The sequence below is a fragment of the Sorex araneus genome, chromosome 2 (genome assembly GCF_027595985.1).
Source record: "Sorex araneus isolate mSorAra2 chromosome 2, mSorAra2.pri, whole genome shotgun sequence".
Taxonomy (NCBI): domain Eukaryota; kingdom Metazoa; phylum Chordata; class Mammalia; order Eulipotyphla; family Soricidae; genus Sorex; species Sorex araneus.
The window spans coordinates 70177529-70195013 of NC_073303.1; the positions used below are offsets into that span (position 1 = coordinate 70177529).

Sequence of the window (17485 nt, forward strand, 5' to 3'; positions counted from 1 at the left end):
TGCACACAGCTGACCCTGGATCGATTCCCAGCATCCCATATGGTACCCTGAGCACTGCCAGGAGTAATTCCTGAGTGCAGAGCCAGGAGTAACCCGTGAGCATCGTCAGCTGTGACCCAAAAAGAAAAAAAAATTAAGTATAATTGTCCAACCATCAAGCACTTTTACCATTAGGTAAAATGTACCTAACTACAAAGATTTCTCTTTTCTTCTACCTCAACTCTATAAAAAAATTCAACTGCTAAATGTTGTTGGCTATAAACAGTATACCTAGACACTTAAAACTCTTTTGATAAAATACATATAACACTTCAAAATTATTCTAAGAAGACAGAAATAACAAGGATTTTTGAGAAAATGCTTCAATAATAAACCATTTATGAAAAATTTCTATTTGTCTTTGTATTTCAGTTCCTCTTTTACCTAAATCTGGCTAGAAGGCATTAATAAAAACCAATTCACATTTTTTTCTTCTTGTCTTTATTGAACAGTTTCAAAATGAAGACATTATTTATAATAAAAACAGTGAACAAGAGAAAACAGCAGCCATCATAATTCTGATTTTCCAAGCTAATAATTTTTAAAATAATATACATTTTTACATTTTAAATGTAAGCTTACAATCCTTTTCTTTCTTCAAAGATTTATGTAAATAAATAAAAATAAAATAAATGATGCATAGATCTGAGAAAGTCTTCGAAACTAAGATATTGCACAACAAACTGAAGTCAGAGAAATAAAATATAAAGATGCATTTAAATACATTGTCACAACTTATTTCATAATTTATAAATATATTTCTTCTACTTACTGTTGATAATAATATCTGAGCTCTGGAATTGAATGATTTCTTACCAATTTGTCTCCCTGTGGTACATTATACATTTGCTTGCTACTAAAGAAACAAACATGGGCCTTTTTATTTCTTCCTTGGGCAGGCAAAAATTTTATGATCATAAAACAGTAGTTGAAAAAATAGTATTCATCCTAGATAAAATAACAGTTAAGTTCTTCTTCATAACTTCTTATGAATTAAGACAGAAGAACACAAGCTATTAAAATGGAAGTCTAATATATATATATATATATATACAGTATTTTCCAAAATTTATTACTTATTCTAGTTAAATGATAACTGAATAAAAAGCAACCAAAATTGTTTTTAGGAAAGAAATTATAAGGTAAGTTAAATGACAATCATTTTTCTACTGTTTTTATTCTCTGCCTTAAAAATAAAATACCCTAATGAATAAAGTTATATCTTATAATTTATAATAAAGCATATTAAGTAGACATAAATTTCAGAAAAAATTCTAAGCCAAAAATTTCTACACTGATTTTCAAAGCTAATCAGAAACATTAACAAGAAACTAAAAATTTCCTAAAATGTAATACATTTGTTTACCAAGTGTATAAACTCTCAGGTTTAATTCAACAGAAGTTTTTACTGAATTGCTAAATATAGTTGCACAAATGATGAGATCTACTGCTAAAATATGTTACACTGAAAATGACGATTAAAACTTGCATTTTAATTAAAGTTAAATGAGAGTAAGTGAATTATGCATCAAAATGATATATTTTAGTGGCTTTTTACTGTGATACGTGATGTTTCAACATCAAACACTAGGAAGGACGCAAGGAGGAGAAATGAGTCTCTTAACCTACTCAGAACTACATCTAACTACACTTTCAAAGGACTAAAATTTATTTACTTTCTAATATCTTTAAATGATAAAGTATGTATTTATACTGGGGGGAGGGAGTGTGGGCAAAACCCACTGGTGCTCAAAGCTTACTCCTGGTTCTGTGCTCAGAGATCACTCCGAGAGGTGCTCAGGGAACCATATGGGATGCTGGGGATCAAAAGCAGGTTGGTTGCGTGCAAGGCCAGAGCCCTACCCACTGTACTATCTCTCCAGCCCTAACATTTAAATACTTTTACCTGCATGCATGCCATTCACTAAGACTTGATCACATTATTATTAGGTAAGGAGGTTTGTTTTAAAATGTATTAAGAAAATTTATCCTAACTCAAAAACATAGACATAAACATGTAGAATTTTGCAAGGAATTTTATGCATTTTATGTTATATACTCAAGCTCAGCAAAAATGACACAGTAAAATACTCTTCAGACATGAAACTTGGGCAAAAAACCAGCAAAAGTGATATTTTAAGAAAACTGGAAGTAAAAAGAATAAACATACATATATGCATATGTATTTAAACTAAAAGACACAGTGGTAAAAATCATCAATTTATAATTAGAGTAAGGAACTGTTGTATTTTTAGTCTTTTATCTCTTAAAAGAAAATTGCATAATTACATTTTCAAAGAATGAATAAAGATCAAATATAATATCACATATAATAATACAAATAGAGAAAACATAAACCTCAGGGCTATTTTTTTCCTTCTTAGAAAGTATTCATAAAGTTAATTCTGGAAGAGCTCTACAGGAGAATGACCTCACATAACTAGATGTAACAAAAATACTCTCTTCCATTTCAAAATTCCAAGCATCCCATCCTACGGTGACACTTTCTGAATAAACACCAATAGAATGTTTATTCTGCTTATTCAACGTAATGATTTAAAAAATAAAGCTTGCAGGGTTGAGCACAAGAGTTCGGGGATTCGTGAAGGCATACTTAATGTGCTTTAACAACAGTCACAGAAAAATAACAGCCAAGTTAATGATTATACTTGAAATTATTTTCTGTCTCATAAGTGACTATTTTCTTCGATGGCACAATTTAGGGTTTCAGGTGTTTATTATTACATACAGTATATGTACACTATATACACATATATACAGATAATATAGCAAGAGATTATGCTTCAAAAACTGCTGAAAAATTATTTGAATAATTTTAGCATAAAATTAACTAGATGAAGTGCTAAAGCTGTCCAGATAGCAACAGCCTTCCAACTCTGATTTTAGGTCGTTTCCTTTTGGGATTTTCACAGAATCATTCTTCTAATGCCACATTCACAGCAATATTTCGCCCATTCCACGGGGTATTTAGTCCCACACTCATGGCAGAATTTTGGCAAGTGTCCAGAATTTCCTTCAATGCCTTTAACATTTCCACCATTAAGTGACGCTACATAGTCTCCATCGGGTCTGAAGGACAGAGAAACAGCAGAAACACAAAGTCCTTGTTAGCAGTTTCAACCATATAACCCTGGGGACAAGAACTACCCATTCAATATAAATAAGTTTGCTTAATTTCACTTTCTGTTTTTGTTTTGGGGCCATACCCAATGGTACTGGTACTCAGGGCCTACTCCTGGCTCTGCTCAGGGACCCCCCCTGGCGGTGTTTAGAGGAGGGACCATATTAAATGACCCGACAGAAGCTGGGTAAACCACAAGCCAAGGCCAAGAGTCACTGTGCTCTCTCTTTAATGCCCTATCTCATTTTTAATGCTGCTCATGTTCAGATTATAAAAACAAACCTTTTAGTTATTACTTCTAAATGCTTTCCTTAGCATCATATTTGTCCTGGTTAAAATTTTTAATAGCTAATGATGGAAATGCTTCCTAATGGCTCTATTTACAATGGGAAGAGGATGGAATCTATACTATTTCTGCCAAAGTAGATACAAAGAGGAAATAAGAATTTAGCCATGAGGAAATATACATCTTTTGGTTCCAGATTTCCTTCCCATGCATAAGGTTTGTGTTATAATATCCTTAATGTTTATTTTATTATTAAATTTTTGTATTACAGTAATTAGTATTCAACAAGCCCTTGTGTATGTCCAAGTAACAGAATATAACGCTGAAGGCAAAACCAACATCAGAAGAATTATATCATCAATACAACAAATTGAGAGCTCAACATTTGATTTTATAAGCTTTTTTTCACAGAACTGAATCAATGGTTCAATTCAGATTCTACTGGTAAAACGTTAGATAGGAAAACAGCTATCCAACTCCCGTAAGATGTTCACATTCCCTCCTGGCTTATGTTTTGAGAATATGATATTTAAAGTTACCTTAATGAGAACTCTTAAACTGCCAAGAAACTATAAGCATCACAACAGAAAAAAAAAATTCCCCAGAGGAGAATTCCTGCTACACTCCAATTTGGTGAATTTCAGGTACACTCCAATTTGGGCAATTCCTGAATTAAGCAGTTTAAGGGTAATACAAAGAATCACTGAACTTTCTGATAAAATCCAACGAGACCTAAAAGCTGTATTGATGAGAAAGTCAAATGTCAACACTGAGTGCTCGAAAAGTCCTTTCCCTCTTATTTCAGCGCACTAAAGACAGACTATGGAACCACTATAATCTCTTGCAACCAGGGTACTCTTGGATACAGAGGACAAACTTTTTTTTTTTTTTTTTTTGCTTTTTGGGTCACACCCGGCAATGCACAGGGGTCATTCCTGGCTCATGCACTCAGGAATTACCCCTGGTGGTGCTCAGGGGACCATATGGGATGCTGGGATTCGAACCCGGGTTGGCCGCGTGCAAGGCAAACGCCCTACCCACTGTGCTATCGCTCCAGCCCCCAGAGGACAAACTTATAGCTGTGGATAAAATTGTTTTAAACCACAAAGAATATAGTAACTAATCAGAAGTAATAAATGAAGGGATTATCTCATCACCGTCAATAAAGATCACTGCTATCACTATCACTGTCATCCCGCTGCTCATCGATTTGCTCGAGCGGGCACCAGTAACAACTCCATTGTGAAACTAGTTACTGTTTTTGGCATATTGAATACACCACAGGTAGTTTGCCAGGCTCTGCCATGCAGGTGGGATACTCTTGGTAGCTTGCTGGGCTCTCTGAGAGGGGCAGAGGAATCAAACCTGGGTTGGCCTCGGGCAAGGCAAACACCCTGCCTGCTGTGCTACCGCTCCAGCCCGTCAATAAAGATATACAAGAAAAACTATTTCAGTACTGTCTGCACGGCCAAGGAAGTCCAGCCTCATAACGTGGCAGCCCCCCTGCTGAAACGAGCCCCCAGATCTGGACAGTCTCATGGGTGAAGCATGTTTAGTAAGGAAAGATGCAGCCGTGCATCAGAGCTGCAATGCAGGGGCAATGCAGGGAACATTCTGCTGGGAACAGCGGACCAGACAAGTAGTGCAGTAAGGGACGACTAAGACACAGACGTAGGCAAGGCAGGAGACATCCCTCAAGGAATATGTGAGCTTAAGAGGGGCCCCAAGCCCGCCAGGACTGATTCCTGAGTGCAGAGTCAGGAGATCAGCTCAAGAGTCTGAAGCATGTACTTTATACTCCAGAGGCCCAGGTTTGATCCCCAACAAATACATAGTCCCCGGGCACCCTTCGGATTGGCTGTCAAAGACCCAGTCCCTGGAGTAGCTCCCAGAACTTCTGGATATGGCCCAAACACCAAATAATAAGAATAACAGCAACCTTTTATAAAAAGTTGAAAAGGTCCTCCAATTAAAACATACACTGAAGTTTGCTTTTCACTCAGATTTGAAGTTCAGATAAGCAGCAGCTAACATAATTGAGGACCACTGAGTTATTGTGCAAAAAAAAAAAATGAACTAGAGGGTGGAAACGTGCTAAATGAAAACATACACAAACAGGCTGAAAAAACAGGAAGCAGGAGGACAGGGAACTGGTAATATCCTAAAACAGGCCTAACATGGGGCTGAAGAGAGAGGAACTTGCCTTCTGCACAGCCGACACGGCTGGATCCTGGCACCGCTGTGGGCGCCCAAGGCTGCTGCCAAGTGCCGCCTGAGCAAAGGACCATGTGGAAGCCCTGAAGTTACAGAACTGCTTTCAACACTGAACTTGAAGTGAGTTAATCTTGAGTTCAGTATAAAACGTGCTTTATTATTCTCCTTCTTCCCAGTTTGGGTTTTGCTTTCAGTTGTTTGGGGGCACCCCGCTCAGCAAGAATCTTAGTATTTTGAAGGACCTATTATTTGATTTATAGAGTAAAAACCACCATTTTGCAGTTCAGCTATGAAATCTGGTGGAAATAAATTATCTTTGATCCTTTATAACAATAACTAAAGAAAAGGGAAAGACTATGTCCAAATTGTTTCCATATTGCACAATTTAAAAGATCTCATAATTCATAATATTCAATTTTCTATAAATTACCCCAATACTGTCACTGTCATCCCGTTGCTCATTGAATTGTTCAAGTGGGCACCAGTAACGTCTCTCATTGAGAGACTTATTGTTACTGTTTCTGGCATATCCAATACGCATGGGTAGCTTGCCAGGTTCTGCCGTGCGGGCTCCATACTCTCAGTAGCTTGCCGGGCTCTCCGAGAGGGGCGGAGGAATCGAACACCGGTCGGCCGCGTGAAAGGCGAACGCCCAACCGCTGTGCTATTACTTCAGCCTAATACATATTTCGGAAAACTGCACATTTTAATTTCCACTACTAGTACACCAAGCTGAACATACCTGCATGTGTTGCTCTCATTATATGTTTTTCTTTTGTTTGTTAGTACACCTGAGGCAGGATTTCGTGCCAAACTAGGTGGTGTGGAATTTCGAGGTTTGATGTTAGTTCTAGAAAAGATGAAATAACAAAACTTAGTTAATAGCAAGCATACAAGATGAAATAACAAAACTTAGTTAATAGCAAGCATATATACTCGATTTGCTTGCTTGCATAATTAATAACAGGCTGTAGAAGTAAATCAAAGGATTATAATCTAAATAACTCTTTAAATCGAAAAGCAACAGTAGTTAATACTAAGTATAAGCCAAAGCAATTTACACTTTCTACCATTACTAGGAGTATCAGTTATTAAAGTATGTATGTTACTAATAAAATTTATAGATTAACCATCACAAAAGTAATCATTCTAAAAGTATAAATCTATAGTTTCCTCAAAACAGAGGTATATTTTGTTAAGTGCTTATGATCATTAAATAATGTATTAGCCATAGGAGATGTAGGTAAAAAAGAATCAAACATTAGTACGCCATATTACTACAAGAATTTTCATTTAGAAAAAAAAACAGCAACTTGGAAACAGCAACGGAAATAAAAAAGGGTTAAAAATATTTTTCGTTGTAGACCAAATTTTCTTCATTTCACCAATAGCCTGGATAGCTGGTATCAGTGGAATAGGAGTTTTGGTTGGAAGAGCACTGAATTTCTTTTCTAGAATTTCAGGAATCATGAAACTTCGAGGCATGATAACAGCGGGGTTAAAGTACAAGCTTTGGGATTCAGATGAATTCCCATGGAAAACCAACTGGCATGCAAGAACTCGGTGATGGAGATCAACCTTTTTAAGTCTGAATCTTCCAATTAACAAACTATGACCATCATCACTTATGTTAGGGGAAGTAAAACATACTTCAGATCAATACCCAGCATCATTGATGAAGAAGCTGCTACTATCACTCACACTATCGATACTGCTACTACTATATATGAATTAGTGCAAGCGAACATGATGAAGTGGTGTTATGCCCACTACAGCATGTCAACTATGACATGCCCAATACATTTCTAATTGTCTTCAACACATAAATTTAGTTAATCTTTCAGATCATCTTATGAGGCAGGCAGGAAAAAAATACTTCCTTTTTTCAAATGAATCAAATAGTAATTAAGAAAATTAACTGTTCTGCCACAACTAGTAAGTTGCAGAATTAGGAACCAGATGTTTGATAAAGGGTTCATTTTCACCTTCCTTTTTATCAATTTAAGTCAAATATTTTCATTTGATAGATAAGCACTGTTGTTACATAAATAAGTAGAGTCTGTCTTAAAACGCCTTTAGATAGATACCAACTTTGTAACCTGTGGCCTAAATCCTTCTCTGCTTATATTACAAAAGGTGAGGAAGGTGTCCTAAGATTGGAAACAGCTACCTCTAATCATATGCAGGTAACAATAACAATTTTTCAAATACTTTCTATGAAATTTTTAATAAAAAATAATGTTAGATACAGTAATATAACATGTCCCACTATATTTAATCTTCACAAAAGAAAAGTTAAAGAAATTCATGTGCAGAGAGTTGAAGTAAATTGAGAAGCTCCTGTGTGACCAGAGTAGTTAAAACGTGAAACCTGGCGGATCCTACTACCAAATCTATATTCGCATGCAATGGTGCCCTTCACAGAGGATGCTATGGCTAATTTCTTTAAAGTATGTCTAAGCTTCTACAAGCAAATATCATCTTGGTGTATAGATGAGTCACTCTGGGCTTACTAAACAGACACTGCTAGGCCGAATCTAAAATTCACTCTACTCACATTCACACACATCCTCTATGGGTGTTTTAGAACAATGGAAGCGCCTTTTAAAGGTATTTTTTAAACTTAAGTAACACTGCAAAAATCGAATTCCCACAGGGAATATCCTAGGAATTGAAAAGGTCACTTATGGCTCTAGATCATAGTCTTACTAGAAAACTTAATCATTCACATAATTAAATACATGATATATAAATAACTTAAGCATACTCATGTATACATACATTGTCAATATAAAACCCTTCAGATAATTAAAAAAGTCTTAAAATTCAGAAAAAATATATAAGGCATCAACAGTGGCTACCAATAGTAAAGGATTATCATGCATTTTTAATAACGTTTTCTCTGAGGTGAATCTTACTGACAAAAAATGTTTTAGACATTCTTTTTTTTGGGGGGGGGAGTGGCATGGGGGCGTTGGGAGAACACCCAGTGGTGCTCAGGACTTGCTCCTGGCTTTGCACTCAGGGATCAGCCCTGGTGGTGCTCGGGGAACCCAATGAGTTGCCGGAGATGTAACAAGGGTCTGCCATGTGCAAGGCAAGCACCACACCCGCTGTCCTATCGATCTCTCTGGAACACAGTTTTAGTAATTCTTAAGACAGTGGGAAGAAATGTTTTAATGCTTACAATGTGTCATACCACTCTCACATGGGAAACATTCTTCTCATAGGTCAGCACCTGAAAAGTGCAATCCTTATTCTATAGTTGTAAACTGTGACAGCTCCAACAAGAGCAAAAAATCATTTTGGACCTGGACTCAAATCCGTCTTACTGCTGCCTCCGAGGGTAAAGAAAGACGGTGCTTCTCATACCCAGCAGAATGTAATAGCAGGCCTTGGCTATGTTACTTCTGCTAAATAATATATTTTCTGACTCAAATAAGTTATTAATTTCATCACCTTTAAATCAGAGAGGTAGATTTGGTATTAGGATTCCAATCTGTGAATCTTAAATATTTATAAGGAAGCGTTCCAAAATAACTTCCACAGCCACACTGGTCTCTCTGATTAATCTGCTGTGCAGTATCAAAATGGCACAGAACCTAGTGGTATCATTTCCTTGTGGTATGCAAATTTTACAGCTATAGAAGAAGTAAAAATCTCTAAAATAAAAAGTTTTCTAAGATTTTTCTCTTGATTTGTAATAATTTTTTCACCTGTTTAACGAAAAGATAACCTAGCAATCTTATTTCATATACATGGCAAAATATTCCCCATACTCTTTTTATAAGTAGTACTCCTTAAACTTAGTAAAAGTAGCAATTCTTGAAGGTGACTGCCATTCCAACCCTATAAAAATTAATGGAAAAAACTTTGATCTAACTATGCATTATTTAGGATGACAGATTGTGCTATAAAAACCAAAGTGTTTTTAAGTTTCAAAAGACCATTTTCCATTTCTTGACTTCAAAAGCATAAAATAAGACCTTTTAAGTATTAAATTATACAAGTTATAGTATTATATTAAAAACTTCAAGAAAATACTGGAAAAAGATTAACCAAACTCAGTTAGTTACAAATACTTACTTGTAAATGGGTAATAACTCATGTCTTTGGATGGCACTGTCTGATTTTGTATCACTGTCATAGAACCTTTGCATATGTCTTCCAGTTCGAAGTGGAGGGCCTAACTTGTCCATCTTACTATTAAAATATATAAAGATGTACCCATAAGGAAATTGCTCTTGTTTGTTTCCTTATATAAATGGCTTTTTTAAAAGACGTTATTCTGGTACATCAAAAATCTAACCCTCCCCCAAAGTCTTAATTTTCTAACTGCCAAGGTAAAGACTAATGTCAGAAAGAATCCTAGGGAGCTGGACAGTACAGCAGGTAGGCGCTTGCCTCGCACATGGCCGACCCGGGTTCGATCCCGGGTTCCCCAAGCACCGCCAGGAATAATTCCTGAGAGCTGAGTCACAAGTAAACCCCTGAGCATGGTCAGGTATGGCCCCCAAACAAACAGAAAGGAATCCTCAGTTCATATAATGTTCATTGTCAGAAGTGAAAATTCTGATTAGAAAGATGATCCGATTAGTCCTGCTGGACACCCAAGTCAGTGCCACGTTTCGAAGTAACAGAGCCATGGAACAGATAGAGACCTAAGGCGGTGCCGGAGCAATAGTGCAGCTGGGAGCGCGTTCACCTGGCACACGGCTGAATTCCAGGCATCTTAGACGGTCCCCCGAGCACCACCAGGAGCAATTCCTCATGCAGAGCCAAGAGTCACCCCTGAGCATCACTGGGTGTGAACCAAAAAAGCCAAAAAGAAAAAAAGAAAAGAAAAGGAAAAAGAAAGAAACCTAAAGAAGTTTCAATTATTTCAAATAAAATTCATTAAGTTAGGAGTAAACAAAAAGTGGACAATTCTGATAAATAAAACAGACTGGATGGTGCTACTATTGAAGCTGTGAAATAACCGACTATTTCCCCTTCCCCGGAGTGAGAAGTTTTTTCCTACATCCTCAAATGCCAAATAGAAAAAGCAACCAAGTAAATAATGTTTCTGTCTTTCCCCCTTCTAAGGTCTACTTCCCAGCAGTGCTCAGGAGCACCCGGGCCCCAACGCGCCCAGGCGTGGGCTGCTGGTTCCCTGCGAGAACTCCAAAGCCTTCCCGGTCCCCCCGCTGATGCTCAGCGGCCTTCAGGACCAACCCATGGGCGTTACAGGGGTGCTGGTGGAGCTGTGTGCAGGGTATGCACCGTAACCCCTGCATGCTCTCTCCAGCGCCACAGAACATTTGAAGTCAAAATATGATAGACTGTGTAGGTGAAAGCTTACTGGAAAATAATACCTTTTTGTGATTTTAATTAATAAGTCAGATTTTTTCTTGGAATTGCATAACAATGATCTAAACATTGCAGTTCAAGCAGTAATTATCTTACAAAAGGCATCTGTGGATTGGAAAAGATCTTATTTTCATTCTCAAAAATAAAAAGCTACTGAAATTATAAATCAATTCTCAATAAAAATAGAAAAATTAATTTAAAAATATAAGTACCGTATAAAAGTAAATCATAAGTAAAAATGATTTAAATTTATACCAAATTTACATTTTTTGTTACGTTATACTGAAGTTAAAGTATAATCATCACTATACACTGTCACTGTCATCACTGTCATCTCATTGTTCATTGATTTGCTCGAGTGGGCACCAGTAACATCTCCATTCGTCCCAGCCCTGAGTATTTTAGCAGCTTCTCCTTACTCGTCTTTCCCAACGATTGGAGGCTCTTTCAGGGTTAGGGGAATGAGTCCTGTTATTATTACTGTATTTGGCATATCGAATACGCCATGGGAAGCTTGCCAGGCTCTTCCGTGACTTTGAATAAATAAATAAATGAAATCGCAAGTATAATCATAAGAACACAAAAAGTATTTTAAAATATTAAATATTAGTGCATATGATTTTTAAATAACATAATAGTCAATGGTGGAGTAATCATTCTAGTTTATAAGTGGAGGCCTCCCAAGCTCTTCAAGTATCTCAGCCAAGTATAGAGATCACAAAATATACAACTTCTCATGTATTCTTATTTATTTTATTAAACATGAAAACTTCTTTGTTCATAATTCCTTGCTTATCAATCCTTTTATTTCAGTTCTTCAACTTCTATAAGCATTAAAAATAACTCAACACAGCTATAAGATGAAAGGATACTTGATAAAAAATTTTTAAAAAAATGGTGACACATTTTTAAAGGGAATATAAAGGCTTTCACCCAATTGATTTTTTTCTTTGCCAAAGTTTCTTTTTTGTCTTGCTGGATCTTGCAAAACATCAGCAACTGATCTAAAGAAGTAATGAGAAAAGGAACCCAGAGAACTGTTTTTACACGTTTTTCCTAACTTTAGGAGCCTTGTAAGTTACAAAAGAAAATTCACCTGTGTTGATCACTTTTATACCAAATTGATATATCATCTGAGATTTTTTTAGAATACATAAATGCTTAGAAAGCACACAGAGATCCATTTCATTATGTCATTTTTAAGTAACACTGGAGGATTAGAATTTTAATCTGATAATCATCATGGAACAACTGAGACCAATGTTTTTGGTGTGTCTTTCTGCAACATTTCTTTAAAGAAATATGTCGAAGAATGACAATTATCTTATATCCAAGGTCTGGAATGAATTAAAACAAGGATAAACAAATAAATAAATGTAATCTTGCTGCTGCTAAGGAAAATCAAGAGTATTATGAACCAAGTATATCTACAGAAGCATACTGTAGACTATGCTGGAGACTAAGCAATACGTACTTCATGGAATAGAAACTCAATCACACAGGAAGTTCAAATATGTCTCCTTAAAATGGCACCTATACTTTGGTTACAATCAGTATGAACATGCATTTTTAATTCCTGGGTGTTCTTTCAACTCAACCATTAATCAAAAAGAGTACTGGATCAATCATTTGGCTCCATGGAACACCAACCTCTGGGGAAAGTTCTAAATAACTCTAATGACCTGCAACAACAGTCCCATCTGTGAAAATAAATGACAAGTTTCAATCTTTACTTTCAGGGGCCAGAGAGGCATACAGGGATTGAGTCACATGCTGTGCACCAGGCTGACCCCAGTTCAATCCCTGACAGCACATATGTGCCCCAAGCACCACCAAGTGATCCCTGGATACAGAGTCAGCACTGAACTCTGAGCATGCAGGGTGTGCCCTCAAAACCGAAATTAGTTCATTAATAAAGCTATACTTTCGGGGCTCGAAAGGAGGTAGTGCATTTCCCTTGCACACGGCTGACCGGGGTTCGATTCCCAGCATCTCATATGGTCTCCTGAGCAACACCAGGAGTAATTCCTGAGTGCAGAGCCAGGAGTAACCCCTGTGCATAGGCAGGTGTGACCTAATAGCCAAAGGAGAGGTGACAATGTTCTGTAAAAAACACTGTAAAAAGCAAGACACTGGGACCCGGAGTGATAGTACAGCTGGGCTTCCAGATGGCGTCCCAGTTTGATCCCCAGCATCCAGTGCATTGATAGGAGTAACTCCTGAGTTTAGAGGCAGTAACCCGAATTCTTCCGGGTGTGACCCAAAAAGGACAAAAAAAGCAAGACATTAAGTATTTGAGGTCTTGTGTGCTGTATTCTCTCATCACTAGAACAATTGGAAATACTGACTAAAAAAAGAATATACTCTGAGTTGGCAAAAACAGTTTTCTTAATTTAATGCTCTAACGAGAAGCAAATATTACTGTTTTCACCCACTAGCTGAAAATGAGAGAGAAAGAAAGAGACACAGAGACAGAGATAGAGACTTATTAGCAGTAAATAATTATTAGTAGTAAATAATTCATAAAACTAATGTGCTGAAAATCTTTACTATATTATAAAAGTATTTTTCTCCTACAGATTGCGTAAATGTCAAATTTCTGAGATCAGTTTTCAAGATCTAAGTAGATACAATGTTGTTACGGTGAAAGAGAGAAAAAAGTATATGCATAAGTCATTTACTAAGAAAAATTATAGTCTAGAAGCCTCATTTTCTAATACAAACTCAATGTCCCTTTTTATTATGTAAGGAAACTTCACATACATTAAGAAAACAGGGCACCTATCTGCACAATTTAATATTCTCAATGAATAAAAACCACAATATGATAAGAAAGGTTCTAAACACATCAGCTTTTAATTATAATTCACAGTAAATAAAACTATAGCACAGCGGTAGGGCATTTGCCTTGCACGCGGCTGACCTGGGTTCGATTCCTCCGCCCCTCTCAGAGAGCCTGGCAAGCTACCAAGAGTATCTCACTCACACGGCAGAGCCTGGCAAGCTACCCGTGGCGTACCCGATATGCCAAAAACAGTAACAAGTCTCATGATGGAGACGTTACTGGTGCCCGCTCGTGCAAACTGATGACCAATGGGATGACAGTGACTGTGACAGTGAGCATCACAACCAGCTGAAAATGATACTGTAATCTGTCATGGAAGGCAGTGTGCTGTGATCTGGCAAAAATGATTTGCAAAGTGAAAATACAAATTACTGTTAATACTGAGCTAAATATTCAGTGTACTAACCCAGGAGAAAAGTGACCGAAACAGCCAATCACAGTTTTACCACTGGGTGCTGACACGAAGCAATCCTTGGTTGGCCAAGAACGGCAGGGAGTGGCCACTGGGCCCCCTGAGCACTGCTTGGAAAGCGCCCCCTCCCAAAGAGGACTCAAGTATTTTATAACAGCAAATTAGAAAATTACTATACATAATATACAATGTATATTATTTTTAAAAATTACCCACATTAATACCTTAACATAGTCTTTTTTTAAATTGGGTCACACCCAGTCATGCTCGGGGCTTACTGCTGGGACTCTCCGCTCAGAGGTCATTCCGTGCAGTGCGTGGTGTCCTGTGTGGGGTGCTGGGGATCGGGCCCGGGTCAGCTGTGTGCAAGGCCAGCGCCCTACCCACTGCACTCTCCAGCTCCCACACTGTCTCTTTCAACTACCCGTTCGCTTGGCAGACTTCCCAACTTCACTTTGCAAACAACACTAAGCATTTAGGTGACTGTTCTTCTCGTGACATGACAGTAATGCCTTAATGTCTTGCTGTTTTTGTCCTTTCTCAATAGAACACGACAAGATTGTTTATAGTCAAGGGTATGCCAGTGTGTGCCCTCCTTTGAATTCTTAATACCTGACTCTTTAAGCAGACTGTTTTGCTTTCCTCATCCTTTGTCCTTTGTAGTGGGGTATTGTAATACACCTAAAACATCCAGCAGAATGCCTGATATCGCAGTACTAATAGGTCAAGCTCGTTACAAAAATCTTGCACATTTCAAATTATTTCCGTAAATTGACAAAAATAAAATTATTCAATTAAAAGGTACACCATTCTTGATATTGTTTTGTTTGTTTTTGTTGGTGTGGGGGTTGGACGTCCAAAGCAGTGCTCTGGGACCCAGTGCCTCTCCTAGGAATTCCTGTCTAACTGGGCCGGGCCAGAAGTTCACGAGGGAAGAGGAAGCAGTGTTGCCCAGGTTCTGCAGTGACAGAGATGACCCAGGCCACCCCGTTCCTTGATCCTCAGGGATCTCGGGGGCTGTACCCAGCAATGCTCAGAGAACCCTGTGGTATTTAACAGGGGTGAGCAACATGTAAGACACACGCCTTTAGCCTGGTACCATCTTCTCTGGCCCCAAAATATTAGTATTTTGTAAAGATCCTGATAAATACCACCAGATTGTCTTCCAAAATAGCTATTTTACACCTTCCATTGCAGAATGTGTGTACCTGACCATCAATATTAGCAAAAAAAATTGAAAATAACATCACCTGTGAAATTAATTCAGTATACTTACCCTGCCTGAGGCGCTGCTATCCCTTTATGGGAAGGAGATAAGGTCTGAAGTTTATTTCCCACAGAGCTGCTAACGGAAGACACTTTACCTGAAGTCACACCTTACAATAAAAAAGGTATTAGTTTTAACAACACTCTGAAAAAGAAAAGTCACCTTTTTTTTTTTTAAAAAGCATTCCCATAAGGAAAATAATGCTTTCAAAGCCAAAATATCTTGGTCAACATAAATGAAAATAAATTATCAATGAAGAAGCTAATTTAATGAAATATCCAGCATAAATAACACAAAGCATCTTTGATTTTTAATTTCTCTATTTTTCTTACAATTTACAAATAAATGTTCATTTTAAAAGTCAACATATTGGTCAAACTATTTGTCTAGTAAGGACAATTGTCACGTTCAGAAAAGTATGAACGACTCATGTGAAATGAGAAGAAAATATCATGAAAATATCATGAGGAAAATATCATAAAGAAAAAATTCAAGAACTTTATTAATTACTCTGAACATATGAATCGTTAATGACATTAAGGACAGCAAATTAAATTTTTAAAAAACAAGGATTATAAATCACCTCTAATAGAGGCTATTGATATTTTATTCAGAAATAATCTCTGTAACTCTTCCTAATTATGAATCTAGTTTAATAATCCAGAAAGACCACTATCGTTATTTCCTCTTTACCAACACAATTTAATCTTAAAAAATAAAGACTGAGAGGCAAGTTCTCTCAGAGATCTCATTACCTACAACAGTTTTGCTAGTGCCACTGGGCTGTGGTAACCGTGACGGTCCCGACGGCGCAGTTCCAGGAGAGTTAGACTTTTTAAGTGCAGGCGGCTTATACTAAAATAATAAAAATGAAATATTTTATCAACATCACTTTAACAGCCGACAAACTAGGCGTTGAAAGAAAACAGTCCTCATTTTTCTCTTCGGTGAGCAACCCTTCCATGAGCTACTGGAGTGTTCAAATTGAGAGTGTGAAAATTAAAATAATGCAACACCTCTGAGAGAGACTTCCCAAACTACAGCCCCGCTCAAAACTGGCCTTTGGGCTCAGTTGCCTCCACTGCTAAAACAGACTGATTAACATGTCACAGTTCACAGACATAAAAACTGTTTGAACAGAAAAAAAAATTCTTCAATGTTAAGATAACAAATAACACAAATACTAACATAAAAATTTAGAAACAGTCAATAATGCAGAAGAGGGGGCATATACACTATTTATATTATATATAACCATATATATATAACCATAAAATACATCCCTCAAATCATAAGCTAACATTCATAATACAATTTCAGAAGTACCTTCAATACTGATTTCATAGACAAGAAAAATAAGTACAAAAATAATTGCGACCATGTAAAACTAAAAAATGTTGACATTGTAAAAGAAACTTTTTTTTTAAATTAATTAGTAAATTCTAGCAAATGGTTATAAATACCCACATGTTGCAGATTAAACAAGGGCTTATGTCATCCAAGATAATATAAAGCACTCAAAAAAATAGGCAACTGCAGCAGAAAACAAAATGCTTCTTAAATGGGGAGAATAAATGAACAAGCACTTTCTTTTTGTTTTCTTTCGTGCCTCTGAGCTCAGGGATCACTCCTGGGAGGCCTGGGGAAATCATACAGGACGTCGGGGTTGAACCCCGGTCAGTTGTGTGCAGGGCAAGCGCCCTTCTCTCTCTCTATTATTTTTTAGGTGCCGGAGCAAATACTTTCCAAAGAAAACTTGCAGATAGCCAACACATGAAAAAAACAATGTTTATCACTGACTATTAGAGAAATACAAATAACCATCAAGATGACAGTGACACAACCATCAAAATAACAGTGAAACTCCCCTCACACAATGAGAGAGTCCTATATCAAAAGGCCAGAAACACAAGTGCTGACCAGAATCAGGA

The 17485-nt window shown here is 37.1% G+C and overlaps 1 protein-coding gene across 1 annotated transcript in view; it reads right to left on the minus strand.

The window, feature by feature from the left end:
- Window positions 1-468: 468 nt before the first annotated feature.
- The window catches only part of ZC2HC1A (zinc finger C2HC-type containing 1A), a 44478-nt gene continuing 27461 nt past the window's right edge, over window positions 469-17485 (minus strand). The window contains exons 6-9 of the mRNA XM_055126386.1: window positions 16310-16409; window positions 15564-15663; window positions 6424-6531; window positions 469-3129 (exon numbers count right to left, since the gene is read on the minus strand). Coding sequence (XP_054982361.1) covers window positions 2967-3129; window positions 6424-6531; window positions 15564-15663; window positions 16310-16409 — 471 coding nt within the window. The 3' untranslated portion in view covers window positions 469-2966. The remainder of the gene's footprint in view (window positions 3130-6423; window positions 6532-15563; window positions 15664-16309; window positions 16410-17485) is intronic.